Source organism: Pan troglodytes, chromosome 6 (assembly GCF_028858775.2).
Source record: "Pan troglodytes isolate AG18354 chromosome 6, NHGRI_mPanTro3-v2.0_pri, whole genome shotgun sequence".
In the NCBI taxonomy this organism is placed as follows: Eukaryota; Metazoa; Chordata; class Mammalia; order Primates; family Hominidae; genus Pan; species Pan troglodytes.
In genome coordinates, this window is record NC_072404.2 from 47298157 (window position 1) to 47319993 (window position 21837).

A 21837-nucleotide genomic window follows, 5' to 3' on the forward strand; every position below is an offset into this window, starting at 1 on the left:
ATGAATACCTACTTCCTTGGATTGTCATGTGGTATAAGCAAGAAAATATATGAAGAGTGTTTAGGGCAGTCCTTAGCACCTGTGAGTGCTCAGTAAATGATCGTTCTTTTTTGAGCGTATTTGTAGCTGTAACTTTTTTTCTTTTCCCTGAAGGTTAAGCTGAGGACAGTGTCTGTCTACTGTGAAGTTCAGGAGACAGAGTGAGGTCCTTGCCACAGACCTTACTTAGGGACAGAGATATGGAGGACTCTTCCTGGGTCTTATGATCAGAGAATGCTTGAGGGCAAGAGAGAAGCATGACCTGAACCTTCAGATTACTTGCAAAGCTGAAGACACCCACATAAAGTTGTTGACTCTCATGGTAACTTGGGTGTTTATGTTGAAGAAGAAGGACTTAGAAGGAACAGTGACTTCTTAAACATGGGTACAGTCACGTGCTGCCTAAGGATATTCAGGTCAAGGACTGACCACATGTAAGACAGTGGTCCCATAAGATTATAATGGAGCTGAAGAATTCCTATCACCTAGTGACATTGTGGCTATCATAACGTCATAGTACAGTAACTTTACTTTTCATAAATTTAGTGCAGCCTAAGTGTACAGTGTTTATAAAGTCAACAGTACTGTACAGGGATGTCCTAGGTCTTCACATTCATTCACCACTCACTCACTGACTCACCCAGAGCAATTTCCAGTCCTACAAGCTCCATTAATGGTAAGTGCTCTATATAGGTGTAGCATTTTAAAAATATTTTAATACTGTATTTTTGCTGTACCTTTTCTATGTTTAGATATGCTTAGATACACTTGAATCCGGTTGCCTACAGGATTCAGTATGGGGACATGCTACCGTACCGTTATAGCCTACGAGCAATAGGCTATACCATACAGCATGGGCATGTAGTAGGCTCCACCATCTAGGTATGTGTAAGTGCACTCCATGATGTTCACACAATGACACAATCATCTAAAGACATATTTCTTAGAATGCATCCCATTGTTAAGAGATGCATGACTGTTATTCAGAATTTATGAACCACCTTCACCTATGTCACCTGGGGCCTTATACAACTTTGTGGAGTCAACAGAGTTAAGTCTTACTAGCCTTATTTTACAGATGAAAGAAAATTTATATTATGGCTGTAGTGATTATTGTAATTTGTTTTTATAGAAATCTAGAAAATACGTCTTTAAATGGGGGAGCCTTTTCAGCTGCCTTGGGCGAAATGGAGAGCAGATAAATCCCCATGGGAAGGGTGTACCCAGCCAAGGGTTGCAGCATGCATCATTCAGTGTGCTGAGTATTTGGCCTTTTCCTGATTTTGGAGAAGGTGAAACTCAGTAGAAAGGATGGCTTTTCTAAGGATTCATATTGAGGGTGATAAATTCTGTACAAGTATATATTGGTGTCAAGATGACCAGTAGGTTGCCATCAATTTGGTCTGTTGCCTAGTGTCAGTTATTAAATCCATGCTTTGTTTCAAATGTTTTGTTTAAATCCCGTATTATCATGCTTCAAGTCATTAGTAACAGTTGCAAACAGCAAAGAAGCATGAGAAGCAGTCTTGCACTCTCGAAATGAGTGTAGGCCACACCCTCTGATTAGTGGAAACTCATTGAGGAAGTGCAGATTGGGGTCATCTTTGTGTGAGTGTGTCCACTATTACGCATCCATGTGTTGAGGCTATAGTCCCTAGGGCTGTAGGTGTGGACCTAGGCGTACAAGGTATAGATGCAGACTCCAGAAGCAGACCATGTTCTCTGTCCTTAGGGGCACTTGGAGCACATGGACATCATTGACATCAGATACCTACCAAGTATAGTTTATGAAGACTGGTCTAGAAGCCAGGGGTTACTTTGTAGAGAGGGAGGAGAGGACTCAGATGGAGATCACATTAGAGCCTGAGTCTTGTTAGACAAGGTAAGCAGCTGCTGAGTCCAGATGAAGGGCCAGTGAGATCACCACTGAGGCTGCAGAAGCGGAAGTGCGCAAGAGAGCTTGAGGCCTCAGGGAAGCACAGGCAGCAGACAGCCAGTGGCCTAGGCTCAGTGAAAGGAGCCTCAGGACCACTGCCTTCCCAGGGAGGAGAGTCCCCATCAGAGCCCAGCTGAATAGGTTTGTTGACACCCCCAAGCCTATCATCCTCCCCAGTCCTAAAACAGAACGCTGGCAAACTGAATTCCTCTGGGATGTGTCTGAGCATATTAGCTTGTCTGGACTGCAGGAATCATGGAGGGGAAGAGTGGGCAATGAGTGGCCTCTGCCTTTTATGGGCATGGTGGGCTTGCAGGCCCAGGCAGGATGCCTCTTGCCTATAGCATAGGTTAGACATCCAAGGCATTACCATAGGAGCAGGTGCTCTAAGGGGTGGATGGTCAGAGATAGTCTGAAATTCATTCAGCATTCCAACTGGAATTAAGCTAAGAATCAAAATAGGAAGCCAGATGAGATTGTGAGGAAGGGAAGGGTAGCCAACAAGAGAGGAAGCCACTAGTGGGAACTTCAGAGAGTGGAGCTTGGAGTAGTTCTGAACCAGCCTGCAGGCAGCTGTGGGGCTTTTTATCTGCACATCCAGGAATGAGTATGAGGTAGCTGCAAAGTGGACGGTGGACTTGAGAAGGCATTCTAAAGAAGAAAGGTATTTCGGACTCCTTCAGATGATACCATTTGATAGATGCTCACATAGCCAATGTCTTTGAGGTGTGTATAAAATGTGCAGCTTGTGGCTAACATAGGGTTGCAGAGAAAGGAGAAATAGAAGAAAAATGGGGAATGTTTTCTACTTGTACTCCCATGAGCCAAGAAATGTGAAGTGGATTTTTTTCTTTCTAAGCAGTGGGGGATTCTCTCCCTTTTCTATCATTTCCTTGCTCATCCTTTCAAGGAAGCCATGTCGTGTGCTTTATTGTTTTACAGTCATGGTGAAAGAAACCCTTAAAACAAACTCTTTGCTTTAAAGCTTTATGTGTTTCTGCAAACAATGATGCTTCTTAGACAGTGAGGGTTCAGAGTTTAAGGGACACAAGAAAGTGGAGCCTTTTAATGCTCCCAGTGTGCAGTAAACATGCTGGAATTTCAATGGATTCCAAAGCGTAACAATAATAGCATTAAGTACATGCCAGAGCCTTTGATGTTATTGACGAAAAAAAAAAAAAGTAGGTGGTGGTGGGGGCAAAGGGGCCCCTGTCATTTCTGTCATGAGCTTTTAAACTTTTGACCTCCAACCTTTTGTGTCTAAGAGCTTTTTCCATATGGGTGTTAGCAGCCTGATCAAGTATCCTGAATTCACTGGAGCCATCAGTGTTTCCCTGATGGGAAAGGGCATTCTCAGTCAAAAGGTCCCAACCAGGATTGTGATTGCTGAGCGCCCATCAGTGTCTGCCCTGTCTTAGAGGTGGTGGCATGGGGTAGGGTGGTGAGGTTACTCACTGAAGTTAGTCACTGCCCAGCAGAAGGCAGGCAGCCTGGTCAGGCTGGAAGCTGCCTTTCAGAGTGCTAGGATTTGGTCCAGGGTGTGCATGCATCTGCTGGGCCTTGGCCCTGGGCTCACTCTGAACATGGGAAGCATGCAGAAAACTGCACAGGGAGGATTCCAAAGAGGAGACAGCCCATACCTGTGGGTTCTCCTCATTTTGCCTGTTGTTGGAGGCCCCTTAGGTAGATGGAAGTGTCCTGCAGTTTCCAGGAGGGATGGCTAGCCTGGTCCACCACTGTCATTGCGTGGCCTCAGTTTCCTTTCATGTCTTTCCTCCCCCTTTTCACCTTTCCTAGAACATACATTTATTGAGTTCCTGCTGGGTATACACGGATAAGTGGGCCTCTTCTGCCCTCACACCCCAGACCTCCTGGGAGGGAAAGAAGACAGTTCTGACCTGTGGGTGTGTGCACCCTGGCAGGGACTCATCCCCATACTGCCCAGCAGGAAAGGCAGTGTGGTGTGCTCACCCCCATGGCTGTGTTGGTATAAGCTCTGTATTCAGTAAATGTGTGCTTGTCTGAGGAAGCGCACTGAGGATGAGCACAGGGCCGTCAGAGGGCAAGGCAGTGGGGAGGACACGATGCGGGTCCAAGTAGAATTCCTCGGGTCGTCCCTACTGGTTCTGGCCAACCTGAATTATGGAGAAGGGAGGAAGGAGCACTCGATCCCATGGAGCCCCCTGGGAAGCCTGATGGAGGGGGTGGTGTTTGTATTGAGTCTTGAAGAGGGGGTAAGACTTGGGTAAGAGGGAATTTGTCCTCAACTGAGGGGACACCATAAGCCATGAAGTGCATGGTGCCTGAGGGGGCACTGACTCTCGGATGGGGAGGTGTCCTGGACAGAGCTTGGTGGCTGGGGCCTCAAACTCATGGTGAAGAGCTTGGGCTGGAGTAGGGAGGCTATCTTGGGCTACTATACATTTTGGGAGAAGGGAGGGATATGGTTCAGACTTGGTTTTAGGGATGCTGGTGTGGGGAGTATAGTTTAGATAAGCTATGATAAAAAGCCTTAACTCTGACATTGTTGTGTCAGGAAGTGGAATGTCTAAGAGCCCTGGTTCTGAAGTAAGAAAGACACACAGCTCTACTACTGTCTCCCCATGTAACACTGGAGAAGGTCAGTTTCCCCATCCATAAGAATGGGCATATGAATAGTACCTGCTTCTCAGGGTCAGGCCCCAGGAAGAAATAAATGAGGTGAATCTAAAAGGCATTGCACATTGCTTGACCTGCATTAAAGTATTCAGTGACTTGCACTTGTGCTCGTCAAGATTGTTTTATGATTTTTTATTAATTACTATTTATGGGGCAAACCTTGGAAGACCTTTAGTTGTTGATTGACAGGAACTGCAGATGGAGTGGATGGTCCAGATAAAAGAAGCAGAGTCAATAATCCTTCAGAGCTTCTTGCCTGGTTTTGAGCAAAATGAATGTGCCTCATTCATTTCTTAATTGCTACAAAGTTGCCAACCAGCACACTCTTGAAATACTGCTGGTCTTCCAGAGACTTCCAAATATTTCTGGAAGTGATTCTTTATGATTGGTGGCAGCATTCTCTCTTGTGCAACTGTGAAGACAAGGGTAAACCTCTTGATATGCTGAGCCTGAGCCCCGACAATCTCTGGCAGGCTTGCATTTGTGCTGCCTGAGAGCTCCTCAGGGTTGCCGCCTCCAAAGCAGGATTGACAGTTCATGAAGGTACCTGGGTTTCCCTGCCCTGGCAGGGATCACGTTTGAAGTGCCAAGTCCTGTGTGCTCTGGTATTGGAATAGAAAGAGCACCAAACTTGCATCATAAGGCCATAGTTTTATGCAACACTGGGTAGATCATTTAGCTTTTTTGAGTGGATAATAAAATTTTCCCTTCTTAGTTCTCAGGATTGTCTTGATAATAGAACTTAAGAAGAAACAAGACTTAGGAGAATAATAATAACGTTTTGGGAATGCTTATTTTATGTCAAGAGGATTCCTTAAGAAGATATATACTATTATGAAATATACTATCTTATTTTGCTTTCACATTTCCCTACCTGCTTCTGCTAGTTTTGCAACACTGAAAGCTCTTTTTGCAGCAGGTTAATTTTGAATAGAATACAACTTCCAAACCTCCCCTTTGTGGATCAGTTGTTGGTCTCCTAACTAAGCCAGGCTTAGTTTAAACTTCTGATCCTATTGACTCCAGGGTCTCCATAGTTAGATCTGAGATAACCAAACAGTTTTTATGGAAACATTTCCTCTTCTGCTTTCATTTCATAACCATTCGAGACCAGCCTGGCTCACATGGTGAATCCTCGTCTCTACTAAAAATACAAAAATTAGCCGGGCGTGGTGGTGGGCACCTGTAATCCCAGCTACTCAGGAGGCTGAGGCACGAGAATCGCTTGAACCCGGGAGGTGGAGGTTGCAGTGAGCTGAGATTGTGCCACTGCAGTCCAGCCTGGGCAATAGAGTGAGACTCAATCTAAAAAAAAAAAAAAAAAAAAAAAAGAATCCAAATGTATATTTTTAGAGCTATAACTGTGACTTTTGAATTTTGTGATACAAAAATACAGTCATTGATTTAAAAATTTGTCACTAGTAACTAATTTCCATTTTTAATTTCCAAGCTTATTTATTGTCACTGAAAATACACCATTAGCATATTTCAAAGTAAACAGATTTGTCACTTTTAAGTGATTCCTTATATGTTTGCATGTGATTTCCCTGAGAGAGTTCTGCAGTTCAGCTAGAATGGATGTAAACCTTTCCTTATTTCTCTTTGCTGCCTTTCCCTCTGGTTATTTCTTCTCTCTTATCCTGGCAGGAAAGCTGAAAACAACAAAATGTTGGATGCATATATGTGGAATCACAGGCAAGACACATTCCAGAGTCTCTGTTTGGAAGGATATGGCTGGTCGGCCAGTAGGTAGATGTGGTTTTCTTTCCACCACTGGGCATCCACTGGATGTGATCTTGAAGGGAGAAACATGCAGACTTACGGACAGAAGAAGTTAGAAGTTTCCAGAAAGGGGCGAGATCAGTTGTTGGTTCACGACTGAGGACATACTTGAAGCAGTAAAGGCAGAGGTTTCTTTTGTCAGTTCACTTGCAGAGGAACATTTGGCATTTTCTTGTGGGAAACACATGACCATGTTTGTTGAGGAGCACAGAAGGTATCTATCTGACTGTTTAAAAAAAAGGATGAATTGTGGGTGTGGCCAGAGTGTAGTGATGGGTAGCATTTAGGTCTAAAATACTAATTAATTTAATAGTCTGCATGCTTACACAAAAGAAATGATAAAAAGCTTGCTATTTGAGTAGTGGAGAATGTCCGTGGAAGTTTATAGGCCAGGAGTCAAGACTGTCGGGTAGTTGCCAGAAGTAAAAGCTTATTGGGTTTTAGAAATAGCTTACTTTTTATTGTTAATTAGCATTTTATGTAAACTTGTATTTGTTTTACTTAATTTATAAGATAACTTCAATTTTCAAATGCTTAGCTACTGCTATTATTGCTAGATTTATGGTTAATTTCATCCATTATCTTGAAATTTGTCTACTTGTTACACGTTTTGCTAAAATTAGATGAGATGTCTATTGATTAATGATTAATATGAACACTTTTACTATATTAAGTCAGTCACACAAGTTAGCATATGAAGAAAGTGCATTGAAAATACTTGATGTACTTAGTGTTATCATTTAGACAACACAATAAAGAAAAAATTGATATTTTTTTTTTCTGAAATGTAATAATTTCTGCAAATTACTTTATCATGGTACACTGGAATAGGGTTTGTCAACCTTTTTCCATAAAGGATAAGATAACAAATGTGTTAGGCCATGTGTTTCCTGTCTCAGCTGGTCAGCTCTGTTGTTGGTGTGGGAAAGCAGCCATAGGCAATATGTAAGCAAATGAGTATGGCAGTATTCCAATAAAACTTTATTTACAAAGCAACCTAAGTGTCCATCAACAGATGAATGGGTAAAGAAAATGTGGTACATGTACACAGTGGAGTACTATTCAGGCGTAAAGAAGAATGAAATCCTGTCATTTGCAACAACATGGATGGAACTGTAGGTCATGATGTTAAGTCAAATAAGCCAGGTGCAGAAAGAACTTGATCTCACTTATTTGTGGGACCTAAACATTAAAATGATTGAACTCAGAGGGATAGAGAATAGATGGATGGTTACCAGAGGCTAGGAAGGATAGTGGGGGTTGAGCAGGGAGTGGGAATGGTTAATGGGTACAAAAAAATAGAAAGATTGAATGAGACCCAATGTTTGTTAGCACAGCATGGTGACTATAGTCAAAAGCAATGTAATTGTACATTTTAAAATAATGAAGAGAGTATAATTGGATTGTTTATAGCACACATAATAAATGCTTGAGGTGATGGATACCCCATTTGCCCTGATGTGCTTGTTATGTGTTGCATGCCTGTGTCAAAATATCTCATGTGACCCATAAATATGTACATCTACTATGTACCTATAAAAAATTAAAAAATTAAAACATAACTTTATTTACAAAAACCGGCCCACATGTGATAGTTTGCAGTTTCCTCCTATAGCATATACTCTTCAAGTTAAGGCTCCTGCCATTGTGTAAAGTGACAAAATAATAGATAATTAAAAAAAAAAGTTTCAGGGCATTTTTACAGGATTTCTAGAGTATGCTAGAACCACAGCTTCTTTAAACTTGCATTACCCTATAGAAGATCATATAAATAAGATGTCTGATTCTGATGATTCCGGAGGAGTTTCTAACCCCACATAATATGCTTGTGAGACCAGAAAAAAGATTCCTAGTGCTCCGTGAGGTGATGCTGTGGGGATTCTGCCCAGCAAGTCCTCAGCAGGGCCCTGTGGGGGTAGCACTTCTTAGATTCCGCTCACGGTAGATCATGGTGGGCCACAGACTGCCTTGCTCAAAACACGTTGCTCTAGAGTCTCCTTGTCAGGTTACCTGGGGTGTCCTCAGAGGGCGGATCAGCTCATTTCCGGTGCCGTGTCATCCATAGGCAGGAATTGCAAGGTTGTCTGAGTTAGTAAGTCAGTCTGCGTCTTGGAGTCAGTCCAGATGGCCTCCCACAGTGCACTGAGCCCTGGAAAAACGTCTTGCAGGCACGAGGATGATGACTGGAGAAGCTCCATGGTGGGAAGAGACAGTGATGAGGCCTGGGCTGCCTCTCTACTATCTCACTAGAGTGAGTTCCTTGGCAGTCGGATCTCTCATTCTCTCTCTCCTCTTCTCTCCCTCTCCTGCTTGAGACCTTTCATTTTATAGAAGCTGGATGGTGATTTTGGTTGTAGCATAGTGGATGCTGTTTAATGATATTTCTGCTGATGGCAGATGATTGAATGAGTTTGAGGGGACTGGCCATTCCTACAGGCTGGACTAACTCTAATGACAGAAAATCATCCCTAGCTGATTGAGATGATTCCAAGCTGATTGAGTAAATTCCAAGGCCAGGTTACAGACGACTTCAGTATTTAAATCACCCATGAGGACTTCTGCACTTGGCAGTTTACTCTTGCACTGTTTCCCGGGCACTTTCAGACCATTCAAGTATCATTTGGTGAATTACTCCTTCAGGGCACTAACTGAGAGACTTTGATCTCTCTTTTTTAATCTGCAATTTTTGTATGTAAATTTCAAACCTTAAAAGACAGTTTCCCAGGATGGCATCCAAGAGATCTTATAGCCTGAGGATACTATAACTATTTCTTGGGAGAAGGATGCAACTAGAGATAAATCTCCAAGTGTCTTTCTCGATTATTCTCTGGCTACAGGTTTTATGATCAACCCAGGCTGTTGTGAAGAGACCTAAAAATCAATGCCTCTCATTCCTAATGAGACCCTTAATGCTCAACGTGATGACAGCCAGTGTGAGATGGAATACTGACAACTCTACCCAGCACAAATATTTTTGCTATGCATTTCAATTTAAACATGTGTCAAGCCAATTACATATTTATAGGGTTTAAAGACCATTCCACTCAAGCCTGGGAGAGTACACACTCTTCAAATCTCTGTTTAGTGTAAGAGGACTCGGGTACAATAGTCAAACCTCTCGCAGGTCTGTAATAAATCATCTTTGCAACCATAAGCATGTACAGTTGACTGCTTACCACTGCTCCACAGACCCGCCCCCACCTGGTAGAATTTTAATTCCCTCAGTAAAATTGATTCCACCAGTTCTGCACATTATTCTCCCTGTCTTCCATTTAGCCCGTTAGTTTGCTGACAGTAGAGTACACAGCACTTAGCAGCTGGTTTGTGGAGCCATCAGTCAGGAAATTGTATGATAAATAGGAGGTAGCCAGGTTTCGTGGCACTTCCTTCTGCTTCAGCAGTTTTCGCCTGACTTTGGAGAAGTCATCATGTGGTGTTTTGTCAAGGGGCAGGGCAGGAGATGGCTGCGGTGCAGTAACTTATTACATATACGCTTGAGTTATGATGCGTCACAGCTGCACTGCTCATGTGTAAATAATAAACTGCGAGCTGGGTAATTATGGCGGCTCTGGCGACAAGGGCCTGTTCTCGTCATGTGGGTTTTCTTGGACAGCTTTTTGGGCCGGTGATGGAATATGCCGCTGAGCCACATAGAAACGACAAACCAAGACACCAGCAAGGCAAGTACTCAACGTTTGAGGATTCAGGAGCATTTTTCGAGAAATGTGTTAGGATTAATGCCATGAGATGCCACGTATGTTACAGGACATGCCCATACTGTTTTTCATTCTTCATTTATCCTGTTAAGCTATAGTCGAGCACGTCTTGAATTGGAAGAGGGGTGTTCCATTGCATTTTCCCAGAAAGTGGCTTAAGAGGTGTGATTTCTACTAATAACCAACACAAGGTATAATTGTCCACACAGACTTCTGCAATCCAGGAGAAGTTATTTTAAATTTAATCAAGAGGGGAAACGTAGAAACAATGAGACACTTAAACCAAAACCAGATGTCTTTGGTCAAATCAGATCATATCCATTAATTTTCTGTTCTTTATTTAAACATAATTCTCGAATGCAGAATTCATAAATTTTCTTGGGACATAAATAAGCATTAAGAATTTGGTGCAGTGTTATGAGATGCATCACGTATTTTCAGTCAGAATTAACTTTTAAATTCACAGAATACTGTGGACTCAACAGTGAGAAATGACTACTTAGTGTCCCAGTAATTGTGTTTTATATTTTCCTCTCAAATTTATTGTTGCAGTGCTAGGTCATTTTATCCTTTATTCTGAAAGAGGGAGAGAGGATGAGAGGGAGAAAATTTAAACCCTGAAAGAATAATTTCTTGAAAATGAGAAGATGGCAGTGTCTTTTAAATGTCCATGATAGCATTGTAGGTTTTCCTTGAGGAAGATAATTTTATACTTGTTGGGTACACGCTTTTGATTTTATGGGATTAACTGGTTGGTCTTCACTCCATACATGTAATCACTGCAACTTCATTATAAACACTCATATAAAAGATTGTGACTGTTACTTCGGGGATATATGAGGCATATATTAAATGTGGAATAAATTCACACATTTTGAGTGAAAAACGTGGTTTTGTACTTTGTCATAATTCATAGTTGCACCCACATAGAGAAAACCAGATACAGTTGACACCCACTTATCTGGTGGAGAGAATTTCATCATGCAGAACACAGCCAAAAGCCATGAAATAAAGAAGTGAAAATACCTTCCAACTCTGACATAGTTGTCAGTATCCCTCAAAACAGCCGCATAAACTGGTGCATGTGCGATGCCCTGAGGAGATGGGTAAGACTTTATGAATGCTGAATTCACACCCTGTTCTAGTAAGTTTATTTCTGTGATTGCCAAGAGCAGATGATGTGTGTTAAGTAAGAAGTCTGCAGGGGGCATGCGTGTTTGCATTGGCAGTGATTGCTGAAAGGTGTGGAAGAGAAAGAAGAGCCACCCCCATATTTCATGGCCATCCACCCTCACCCGGATTTGAATCTGATTGATTTGGGTTTGTTTTAAAGTTTAAAATCAGTATACATAAACTAGTATATGTCAGGCTTTCAAACGAGTGCAAAAGATGACCCCACTTGATTTTATGTTGTTTTAAGAAGGGTGCATAATTTCCTTTGAAAATGGTTAAATGAGATAGAATGTTTGGCTCTACAGAGGGTGGCTTTTAACTATCAAGATGGCTGAGCTATGTGCAGCAATGAAGGTGCCAACATTGCTGAATAAACATTCAACTTAAACTTTCAGACTTACCAAATCAACTTTCAATATTTACATTACAAAGAATAATACCTACACCCTTTCATATTAAGTACTAAGTGGTAAACTTAAAATATAATCAATTTTTATATGGACTTTACAAAATGTATAAAGTGTGATAAATGAGGCCGGGCGCGGTGGCTCACGCCTGTAATCCCAGCACTTTGGGAGGCCGAGGCCGGCAGATCACGAGGTCAGGAGATCAAGACCATCCTGGCTAACACGGTGAAAGCCTGTCTCTACTAAAAATACAAAAAATTAGCCAGGCGTGGTGGCGGGCGCCTGTAGTCCCAGCTACTTGGGAGGCTGAGGCAGGAGAATGGCGTGAACCTGGGAGGCGGAGCTCACAGTGAGCTGAGATCGAGCCACTGCACTCCAGTCTGGGTGACTGAGCGAGACTCCGTCTCAAACAAACAAACAAACAAACAAAAAAACTGTGATAAATGATCAGGTCATTAGTATATCCCTCACCTGTTGAATTTTCAGCATTGTTGTATATCACGATACTACAGTGACAGTGATACAAGATCAAACTGATTCCTTCCTCTTTCCATGCCCCCCACTCCCTCCCTACTCAATCTTATGACAGTCACAAAGTACGTTGAGTCATTGACATTTCAGTAAAATAGTCCTCTGGGAAGTTTTCTAGATTCTAGATCTGGTGGTAAACTGTAGAATTACAGCCTCGGGTCCTTCCCTGGTAGACCACAGAGCTTCTATGAATGCTATGCTCATCGTTTTTTTTACTCTTACTGGATTTTTTTCTTCATAAACAGAGTCTTAGATTCTTGAAGGCAGCAGGGACAAAATCAAAACAAGGGAAGCAATGTACTATAACTTTAAAAACATGTTTGTTGTGCTTATATTCTACTAGTTGCTTGTTGAAGAAAATTTGGAAAATAGAGAAATGGGTAGGGAAGAAAATCAAAACCACCTGAATTCAACATTACACACTTCTATCCATTTCCACCCAGTTGGGATGGCGGTGTTGCGGACCTCGGGGGATGCAGCCGACTTCAGCGGGGGGACGCTCTGTGCATTCTTAGGTGGTCGAGCAGAACCTGTCCGCTGAGAGAAGGCCCCATTGGAATTGCCTTTAGAGACTGCTACCCTCAGCACTAGGGTGAAATAACTGGAAGCCATTCTGAGGCTTGTGGGTGTACACACCAATCCTCAGCAGCGTTGGCTCTGGGCAGGCTCCCAGCATGACCAGTGTGGACCCGTCACATTTGAAGAACATGTCCTGGCACATTTTGCTGTCATATTTAGTCTCATAGCTATGGAGTCAAACCTCCAAGTTTGGGACCCCTTCATTTTGCTTCTTGAAACTTGGGAAAACCTTGACTCATCAGTCATGCTTCTAAGTATAAAATCTGTTAAAACTCTCTTCAGTTTTTACAGTGAATCACTTTTTTTTTTAAAATAAAAGTTTATTTTCAGTGACAATGGGTGTGAGTTACTAGGAGTAAGTGGGGGTGGGAGAGCTATTTTTAAGGAAGAGCACACACCCAGCAGCTCAGGAACCCGGAGCGTTGGACTGGGGAAAGGTGGAAGCAGGAGAGGGCCTGGGTCCAAGGTGAATGTTAACACTACCTTGGGAGGAATTCCCTGAGTTTGGCTCTAGATGTCTGTGAGTCTGAGTGGGTCAGCTTATCTCTTCCTGGAAGGCTGCACAGTGTTTCCCTGGACAGGGCATAGATTTGCTGCCTTTGTGTGGGGACTATGGAGGCCTAGCCCAGGCCAAGAAGGAGGGGAATATGTATTTAAGTTAAAAAAAAAAAAAAAAAAGAAGTACATGCATGCATGTATATATCAGCCACAGATTCTAGCAAGCCTTTCCACTCTTAAAAGTATGGTGAGCATGGGAGAAATGAAACTGGTATTTGTATTACAGTGTCTTTGTCTAAAACTTAACTTGACAATGTAGTTTTATTTTTCAAATAAGTGTGTTTTAATCTGTTCCCCTTGGCTTTGTGGCTCCCTTCAGACCTTCTCCTCTGGTCAGCCTGTCTTTCAAGATAGGGAGCCTGTGTTGCTCCTCTCTTTCTTGCTTTCGTGTCTGGGTTTGAGTTGCGGTCAGTCCCAGGCTCTGCCTTCTCAGGTAGGTGCAGGCACTACTTACTTAGTCATACTGCTGCAGTACCTCACAGAGCTTCATAACTAACCTTAAAGAGTTCTTTTACAAATTCTTAGATTAAGTGTAGGTAGTGAAGATACAATAGTATAGCAATGTTGCTTTGTGAATCGGAATGCTGTTTGAAAGTGTTCATTTGATATAGATTGGGCTCTCTCTTTTTTTCAGACCCTCCTCATCTTTTCCCTGCCTTCCATCCTCCTGTACCAATTGATGCCAGACATCATGAGGGCCGTTACCATTACGATCCGTCTCCGATTCCTCCATTGCATATGTAAGTATTAACACTTTCTTCATTAATGAAATGGAACGAGATGCTGGCTTTTATCATCTCAGGACTTTTTGTTAATGGCACGTCCACTGGGCTTTGAAGATGTGATAGAAGTGTAAGATTTACTTTTGAAATATAGCAAGCCTATCTGTTCGTGGGTTCACTGAAGCAAATCCCTGCTGCTTCCTGAGGAATGCCTGTCACACTAGGTCGCTGACAAGTATTTCCTATATATTTTGCTGACGTGTGTTCTGTGGGCTGTAAATACTAAATTAAAAAGTAAAAGCCTAATGGAAAGTTACCACTCAGAATATGTATTTGGTCGACATTAGGTTTGAAGTTTGTTATGTTCAAATTTCTGTAACATGAAAGTCCTGTTCTGGGGATCACAAGGAATTGTAATGAAATTTTTATGGTAAATTTTCATAGCCCCTATGTAAGTACGCCAGAAGTCACTTGATTGATGGGAATGTCAGCCAAACAAAATGGCAAATGTGATCGAGCACATGGTTTACAGAAAGATAAAAGGAAAGAATGCTAGTGATAACATACATTAGAAAAGGAAAAAGGAAATCTCTTGGAAGTAAATACCATCTTCCTTGGTTTGGAGGAAATAAAGGATGGTGGAGTTGCAAAGTAAAACAGTATTTTTTTGTAGTACTGTCCAGGAAACTGTCATGTACCATAATAATTGGAGCCACTCTCTGGGATGGGCTGTCCCTTGCTAACGGCCTTGATATATACATTTAGTCATATCTAATAATCACCCTTTATTCTGAGACAGTAAAGTTAGAAAAGCACAAATAATACTTTGAAGAATAATGCTGGTTATTCAGATGGTAGATTGCATCTCCGTGGCTATTAGTTACAGCTGTGTAATTACATATTATGCCAAAGAAAAATGAAGTTGTTTTAAAACAAGTCCTCCTCTGTGAACAGAATTAATTGATATTAACAATCCTAACTACATGCCCAAGTACACATATAATATTTTACCAACAGTTTTTTGGATCCATCTCCCATTACTGAATTGTAATTTCAAAGCAGATTTGCCTGGAGGTAAGTAATAAATCTGTGTTGCAGACTTCTATAAGCATTAAAGGAGAAGTGGGTATTTATAGAGAGAGAATGCAGAAACTTGTGACTTATCCTTTGAGTTTTCACTGGAACACAAGTAAGTATTTACAGGGTTCTGAAGCCTGCTAAAAATACCCTCTAATAAAACCAGGAGGCCAATTTAAAATTCTCTATACAAAGGGAAGGAAATTCCTAGTTCAGCCTGAAACATGACATGTAATTCACCCCATTATACAGAGGTTTTATGATACAGATGTGACCACATGGGTCTCAGATGAGGATCTGCCCCATGGTTCAGAGCATGCAAGGGCCAGATAGACCTCGGAGACATGGATGGCTAATTCCTCCCAGACTGGAGCCTTTGTGATGTACTTAATTTAAGTCAGATTTTCTACGGAATTTTGGAGTTCTTCATTCTTTCAGAAATGATGTTCTAGAGCAATTTAAAAAAATGAGTTTATATAATAGGCTGAACTATTTCCTCTGCATTCATTATAGTTTGCCTTGTAATTAAATTCAAATATGAATTTATCAATCAAAACCCCAAGTCTTGGTTCTATGGCGGACTATAACAGCAAGCCCTCCTGTAGCCCCCACTGTGTGTTCTAGGCCCTCATTACTGACCTGCATTGGCCCATGGTGATAACATCACGAGACAAGATGCGTCACATCTGGACCATCCTCGTAGGCAGAGTCGGGGGAGTCACATTTCAGGTGTGACTGTTGAGCTGGGTTTTCTTTGGATTTTAGTTCTTCCTGCTCTTTTAGCCAGGCTTTGGATACTTTACTAGCATCTGACTAAATGGTTCTCTAGCAGCCTAAATGTATAATTATCAAAAAGATTGATAATGTAAAGCTGATAGATAATCCTGAGCCTCAAAAGAGAAGTCCTGGAAGATTCTGAGAGGGAATATCATTGCTGCGGGCACAGAGAATGGTGAGCTTATGGGTTTGTGGCCTCCTGGGACTGCCTGGTTTTAGTGCATCCTGGCAGGGCCGTGGGTGGACGCTATGCTTATGAAGTGGGCCCCAGCAAGCTGGGGCATGTCACTCCCCTGTGTCTTTGTGACTGACATTCTGTCTGCATTGGTCTCAGTGGCCTTCCCTCTCTGCATGGTGAACTCCTGCTTATATTCATCCTCAAGGCCTAATTTAAGGGCCGTCCCAGAGACTTGCATGTAGCTTTGTTGTGATGCTTTTCCTCTTGCTTGGTGATTTATTGTTAACGGTCACTGCTCCCTGCTAGTTTCCTGGGCAGTGCCCAGCACTTGGTCAGGCACTTTGTAAAAGGTGCTCAGTGGACACTCACATTGGCCCAGTCTGAGAGACGGTGGAGGAGCAGTCAGATAGCTCGAATTCCTGTTTTTGTGTTGCCTCTCACTTGTGCTGTGCACTCTGGCCACTGACCTTTGCATGTGTTGGTTTCGTAACGTGGAGATGAAGCTGTCTGCTGTACCCACCTCTTCAGATCACAGGGAGAGTTCAATGAAATAATGTTCATGTAAGCACTCTGAAAAGCACAGAGCTCTAAATAAATGCTGAAGGTTGGCATTCCAGGCAGTGGGGCCATGAAAAATACTGGGAGTTTCTATTCTGCCCTTGCTCAGTTATGAGTCCCTGGGTTGCTCTTGCACCTTCTGAGGTATGATAAGTAGACACCTGTGATCACCTTGAAAGTGGAGGCTAATCAAGGCAAATGTGCCTTGGTTATAGAAATCTTAAAAGCACGTATTTGCTAAGGGATGAATCAGTTACCTGGGAACGTAAAATCACTTCATCCAAAACTTGAATTCCAAACTGTTTGCTATATAATTGTCTTATAGAAAATGAGATCAAGTGAAGAGTACTAAGTTTTTGCAAAAAATATTTTTAATTCTAAGAAGACAAAATTTGGAGATATTATCATTATTTTGTACACACAATTGTTCTTCTGGTGCCAGCTTTAAAAACTAAATTACGAGTCTCCTAAAAACAAGGATTTGTGATGATGGAAATGCCGACAGATCTCTGTTTAGAAGAAGGGCAGGCGCTTCTATAATTATGCTATCATATCCTATCATTAAAGATTCTATTGAAAGAGGTTTATAAATTGCTCCTCTTTTTAGATAAACCACCCTATATTAAGGCATCAACGATATGGTGCAGAATTAAATTAAAATCTCATAAAATGAAATATGTTTCGTATTAGCTGTTTGACACTTAATTTGCCTCTGAATGAGTAGAGGAAATCACAAATTAACCTGCCTTTGTTTTTCCAACCATGGCTTATTAGGTGTTAGAACAACTGCAATTACAGACTAATAATAACCACTAAGCCTTATAAATATGTACGGAAATACGTCAGTTTGTGTTAAAGAACCCAGTTTGCTAAACGAAATGCCTTCAGCTTGCCCTGCTTATTCTTACGGTGTTATCCACAGTTTATGGTTAGGCAGTGTAGAATGAGTATAGAAACTTGAATGGATTCAAATACATCACTAGAAATCATTTATAATTTATTGGCATTTTGTTTCAAAATTCAAAATTGTGAATTTAGACTCAGAACTTCTAAGTAGGACCTGGAATATAAGTAGTATTATTCTCTGAGTTGTCACGTAAAGGTTGTTATAAAATGTACAATTCCTGCATTGCATTTGTTTAATTCAAGTAATTTGAAAATTAAGAAACATTGGATATGAGGAATCTTCCCGTTTCCTCGGAAAGTTATTCTCCACTGAATTCACCAGGTCTTAGGCCCAATAAACAACTGGAATGTTGCTCTCTCTCTCCCTCTCTCTCAAATCCTTTGAGAGACTTGTTAAGCTAGATTGCAAGAAGTATAATGTTTTAGAAAAAATATCAGAGTGAGTCTACTTTATTACTGAGATTATTTTGTGCATTAATGAAAGAACCTGAATCTATACACACATACTCTTATTTTATGTGTATATTTTTACTTCTTGGTCTCCTCTGTATTTCCTGCCTTGCATTGTTGACATCAGGGCTGTTCCTTCCCTAACTCGAGGAGACACTATTGTATTCTATGGGAACAAATGATGCCTGCTAGGCTAAAAATAAGTACTAATTTTTAAAATTTCACTTGGGAATGTAGGCAATTGGTATATTACAGCCTACTACCCCAGAATACAATTGCATTGTCAAGTGACTACTTTCCACAGTAATAATTAAAGTACTTTCTCTCTTGCATTTTGAGTGTGTGTTTTTTGTTTTTTAGTGTTGGAACTCAATTAAGCATGCTTCCTTTTTAAAAGTAGGCATGGTGTATTTGTAGAAACCCAAATTATAAAGTAGCTTTAAATTCCAATTTGATTTCATTCATTTTGGATTTTTCTTGGGAAAAAGAAATGTAGCCCTTACGTACAATCTTTCTGAGCCAAGGTTTTCTAATTTATGGACCGGTATGAATTGAATTTCGAACTGTCTTTCTGTTTCATACTGAGATCTGCAATTCATTTTCCAAAGCAGGGTCCTTGGTTACTAATCCATTGCAATAATTAAGCCCCACCAATCTTCTTGCCAGTCGAGCTTTGAGCTGCTCTTGCTTTGTGCCGTGGATGTGAACAGTACTGCACCCCAAGCCAGCTCACATAGAGGCTGTTGCATTTCACCATCCACTTTACTAATCCACTTTCGAAAACCAGCTTTTCTGTCTTAGGGAAAATGAGCACTCATGTTCTGTTCTGTACGTCAGCCCTTTTTTTTTCCTTTGTTGAGTCAATGTGTCTCCTTCCAAGGCTGCCTGACAGTCTCTGGAATCATTCCACCTAAGTAAGGAGAGCTGTTCTTCCCACTAAAAGTGTCCACCTCCCTTCACCTCAGGGAGAGGACTCAGTATTATGAAGATCATTAATATCAGCTGTGAGACAGAGTGCACTGGAAATAGGTAAGGCCTCGCCCCCGTAATTATGGCTACCTGTTAGGGATGAGAGCAGGGAGATGAGAGGCAAGTTTGGCATATGAATAAATACATTTCTTCCCAGAGAGAAAAAGCTCTAAGAAAAGGTATATCATTATGGTAAAAGCTTAGAGAAGGAAATAGTAAGTAGATGACCAGGGCTACTACTGAGTTCCCCTCCCCCAAATTTAGCACGTTGCTTGTCCTGGTATTATCTTTACTGAGAGCTCACATACTTATTCCAAAGGAGCCTCTTCAGTCTAGCTGCTTACTGAAAACACTCTATTGGGCCTGTTCATTTAATAGTGATTTCATTCGTTGCATTCTTAGGGAAGTTTCCAGTAAAATATGGAGATTTAGTAAAACCTTATAATTATATTTGGGGTCAAAACTAGTTTGGAATATTTTAATAGTGTAACTTAAAATTAACAAAGGAAAGTCTCCCCCCCCCCTCCTCCACCCAGTGTTTGTGCTTTACCATAACATTATTAAGACTGGTAAAGTGTAATGACATATCAAATTGCAAAGTCTAGCAAATACTGTAGCAAACCCTAAAACACTCCCCACCGCCCCCCTAAAAAAGAAAAAGAAAACATGAACTAAATTATAATTACATCTCTCAGGGTGAAGACGATCTGTGTATTTCTTTGCATTTGCTAGGCTGAGCCCATGCTCTACATATGGTAGCTCCTAAATAAATATTATTTTTAATGATGATAAAAATAATAGGGTCACTGCTATGACCATCATTTTTCTTTTGTTTCTGTTTGAGTGTGTCACCTCGTGCCAACAAGCTAGGATTCAAAAAATAAAAGCTCAGTGACTACTTTTGATAGAATAGATTCTATTAATAGTAGCTATTGCCACGTCAGATGCTCTCCACTGTCAAACTAATTTCCTGATATTAAAGCAGTTACTGGTCCCCTTATATGACTGAGTACTATTTAATGTATTGCTGCTTTCCAGAGCCGACACATGGAAATAAAATGAATGAAATTAGCCATCTTAAATGAACAATTTAAGAAGACCATAGCAATATCAAAGATAAGGGCAAAAAAGAGATGAATAGATAATTCAGATGAAAAAGTATATAATCATGACCATAGCTGACATTTTTGAATACTTACTATAGGCTAAGCACAATATTAAAGACTTTATGTAGTCATAATATTTATGTGTGTTAATATTTATAACAACTCTATGCTGGAGTTATTAGTCTCATTTTAAAGACATGGAAACCTTGACATAGAGAAGTTACTCAGCTTACAAGTAGGTAGTGCCCTTGTGTTAACCCAGGCATCAGACTCCACACCCTTGCTCCGGACGTCCATGCCTTGCTAGTGAAAATGAAGACCACAGACTTGGCTGCTCTAGTTTCTACTTCCTGGATGAGCACAACTATTTCTAACAGTACCTGATAGGAAGTTTTCAGTGTTACTGGCTGTCATTGTCTTCTGCAAATTCCCAAGGTGGAAATACAGCAGTGTGCGAAGAGCCATAAAAAGCCACGTTCAGGCCTTTTGACCTAATGTACCTATTGAGTAACCCAAAAATGAGATGCTTATCAGTCTTTGCTGTTGTAGAATGTATGACACTAAACAACAGAACAGTTTACATATTCAGCCACTGGAGTGGTTTGGTAAATTGTGAGTCATCAACTGGGTGGAGTGTTGACCAATACTTAATCACATTTGAGAAGACTGTTAGAACATGGGTAGATAATAATTAGTGATTATAGTGGTAAACCCAATAGAAGGGAAGCCATGTTAGAACACAATGTGTATCTGCGTAGAGCCTTCTTCCTTCAGATACCTATGGCTTGCTCCCTCCCTTCATACATTTCCCTGCTCAGTTTCTGCTTCTCAGAGAGGTCTTCTATGAACAACTACTTAAAACAGGGATTGGCAAACTGTGGCCTATGGGCCAAATACGGTTCATGGCCTGTTTTTGTCAATAAAGTTTTATTGGAACACAGTGACATTCCTTATTTAGTATTATCTATGGCAGCATTAGCAATACAAGGGCAGAGTTGAGTAACTGTGACAGAGAATATGACCTGGAATGCCTGAAAGATAAAGTTTGCCAACCTTGGTCTAAAATAACACCCCCTCTCCATCTTCACTCTGTACTTCTTTCTCTGCTTTATTTTTCTCTTTTTTATGAGCAATGCCATGTGTCATGTTTTCTACTTTTATGCTTTTCTACTGCTATTGTTCACATTTTTCACTGCATATCATGTCAAATCAAAAAATAAATGTCTTATTATTTGGTTATCATTTCTCGTGATTAACTGAAAAAGTTTAAGTCCTGCCTAATTTTCAAGAACTATCTTAGGCCACCTACATACATAGTTTCCTCATAGTTAGGAAAAGATGGTTGAGTTTCAATTCCTAAACTTTTAAAATTCTGATGAGCGGGCACATAAATCCAGATCCGCCGATACACGCTTTACTTTGCGTTAAGAAACAACCACAAAACAGATAAATTGTACTCAAAAGGTGTATACTGCTTTCTGTTTTGCAGTATTTCTAATGACTGAAATACTGAATTCGGTCCTCAGTTGCAGAGAAAGCAGGCCCTAATTATAGTGTATATTCAGAGTCTGAGCCCCAGCTTCTTGGATAAAATTCCTGTGTTCTTTGTGCTGCGCTCAGCAGCGCGGTCCTGGAGCAGATATTGACTGAGGTATTCACGTTCACTGAACCGGAAGCCGCCGACTCTATAGAGGCTGCTGTCAAACCTGTTGCGG

General features: G+C 41.1%; 1 protein-coding gene across 3 annotated transcripts in view; it reads left to right on the top strand.

Annotated features, from left to right (window-relative positions):
* The window catches only part of GLI3 (GLI family zinc finger 3), a 275558-nt gene that overhangs the window by 146660 nt on the left and 107061 nt on the right, over positions 1-21837 (top strand). For all 3 annotated transcript variants that reach the window (XM_009452941.5, NM_001034190.1, XM_063813784.1), the window contains 1 exon segment: positions 14014-14119. In XM_009452941.5, coding sequence (XP_009451216.1) covers positions 14014-14119 — 106 coding nt within the window.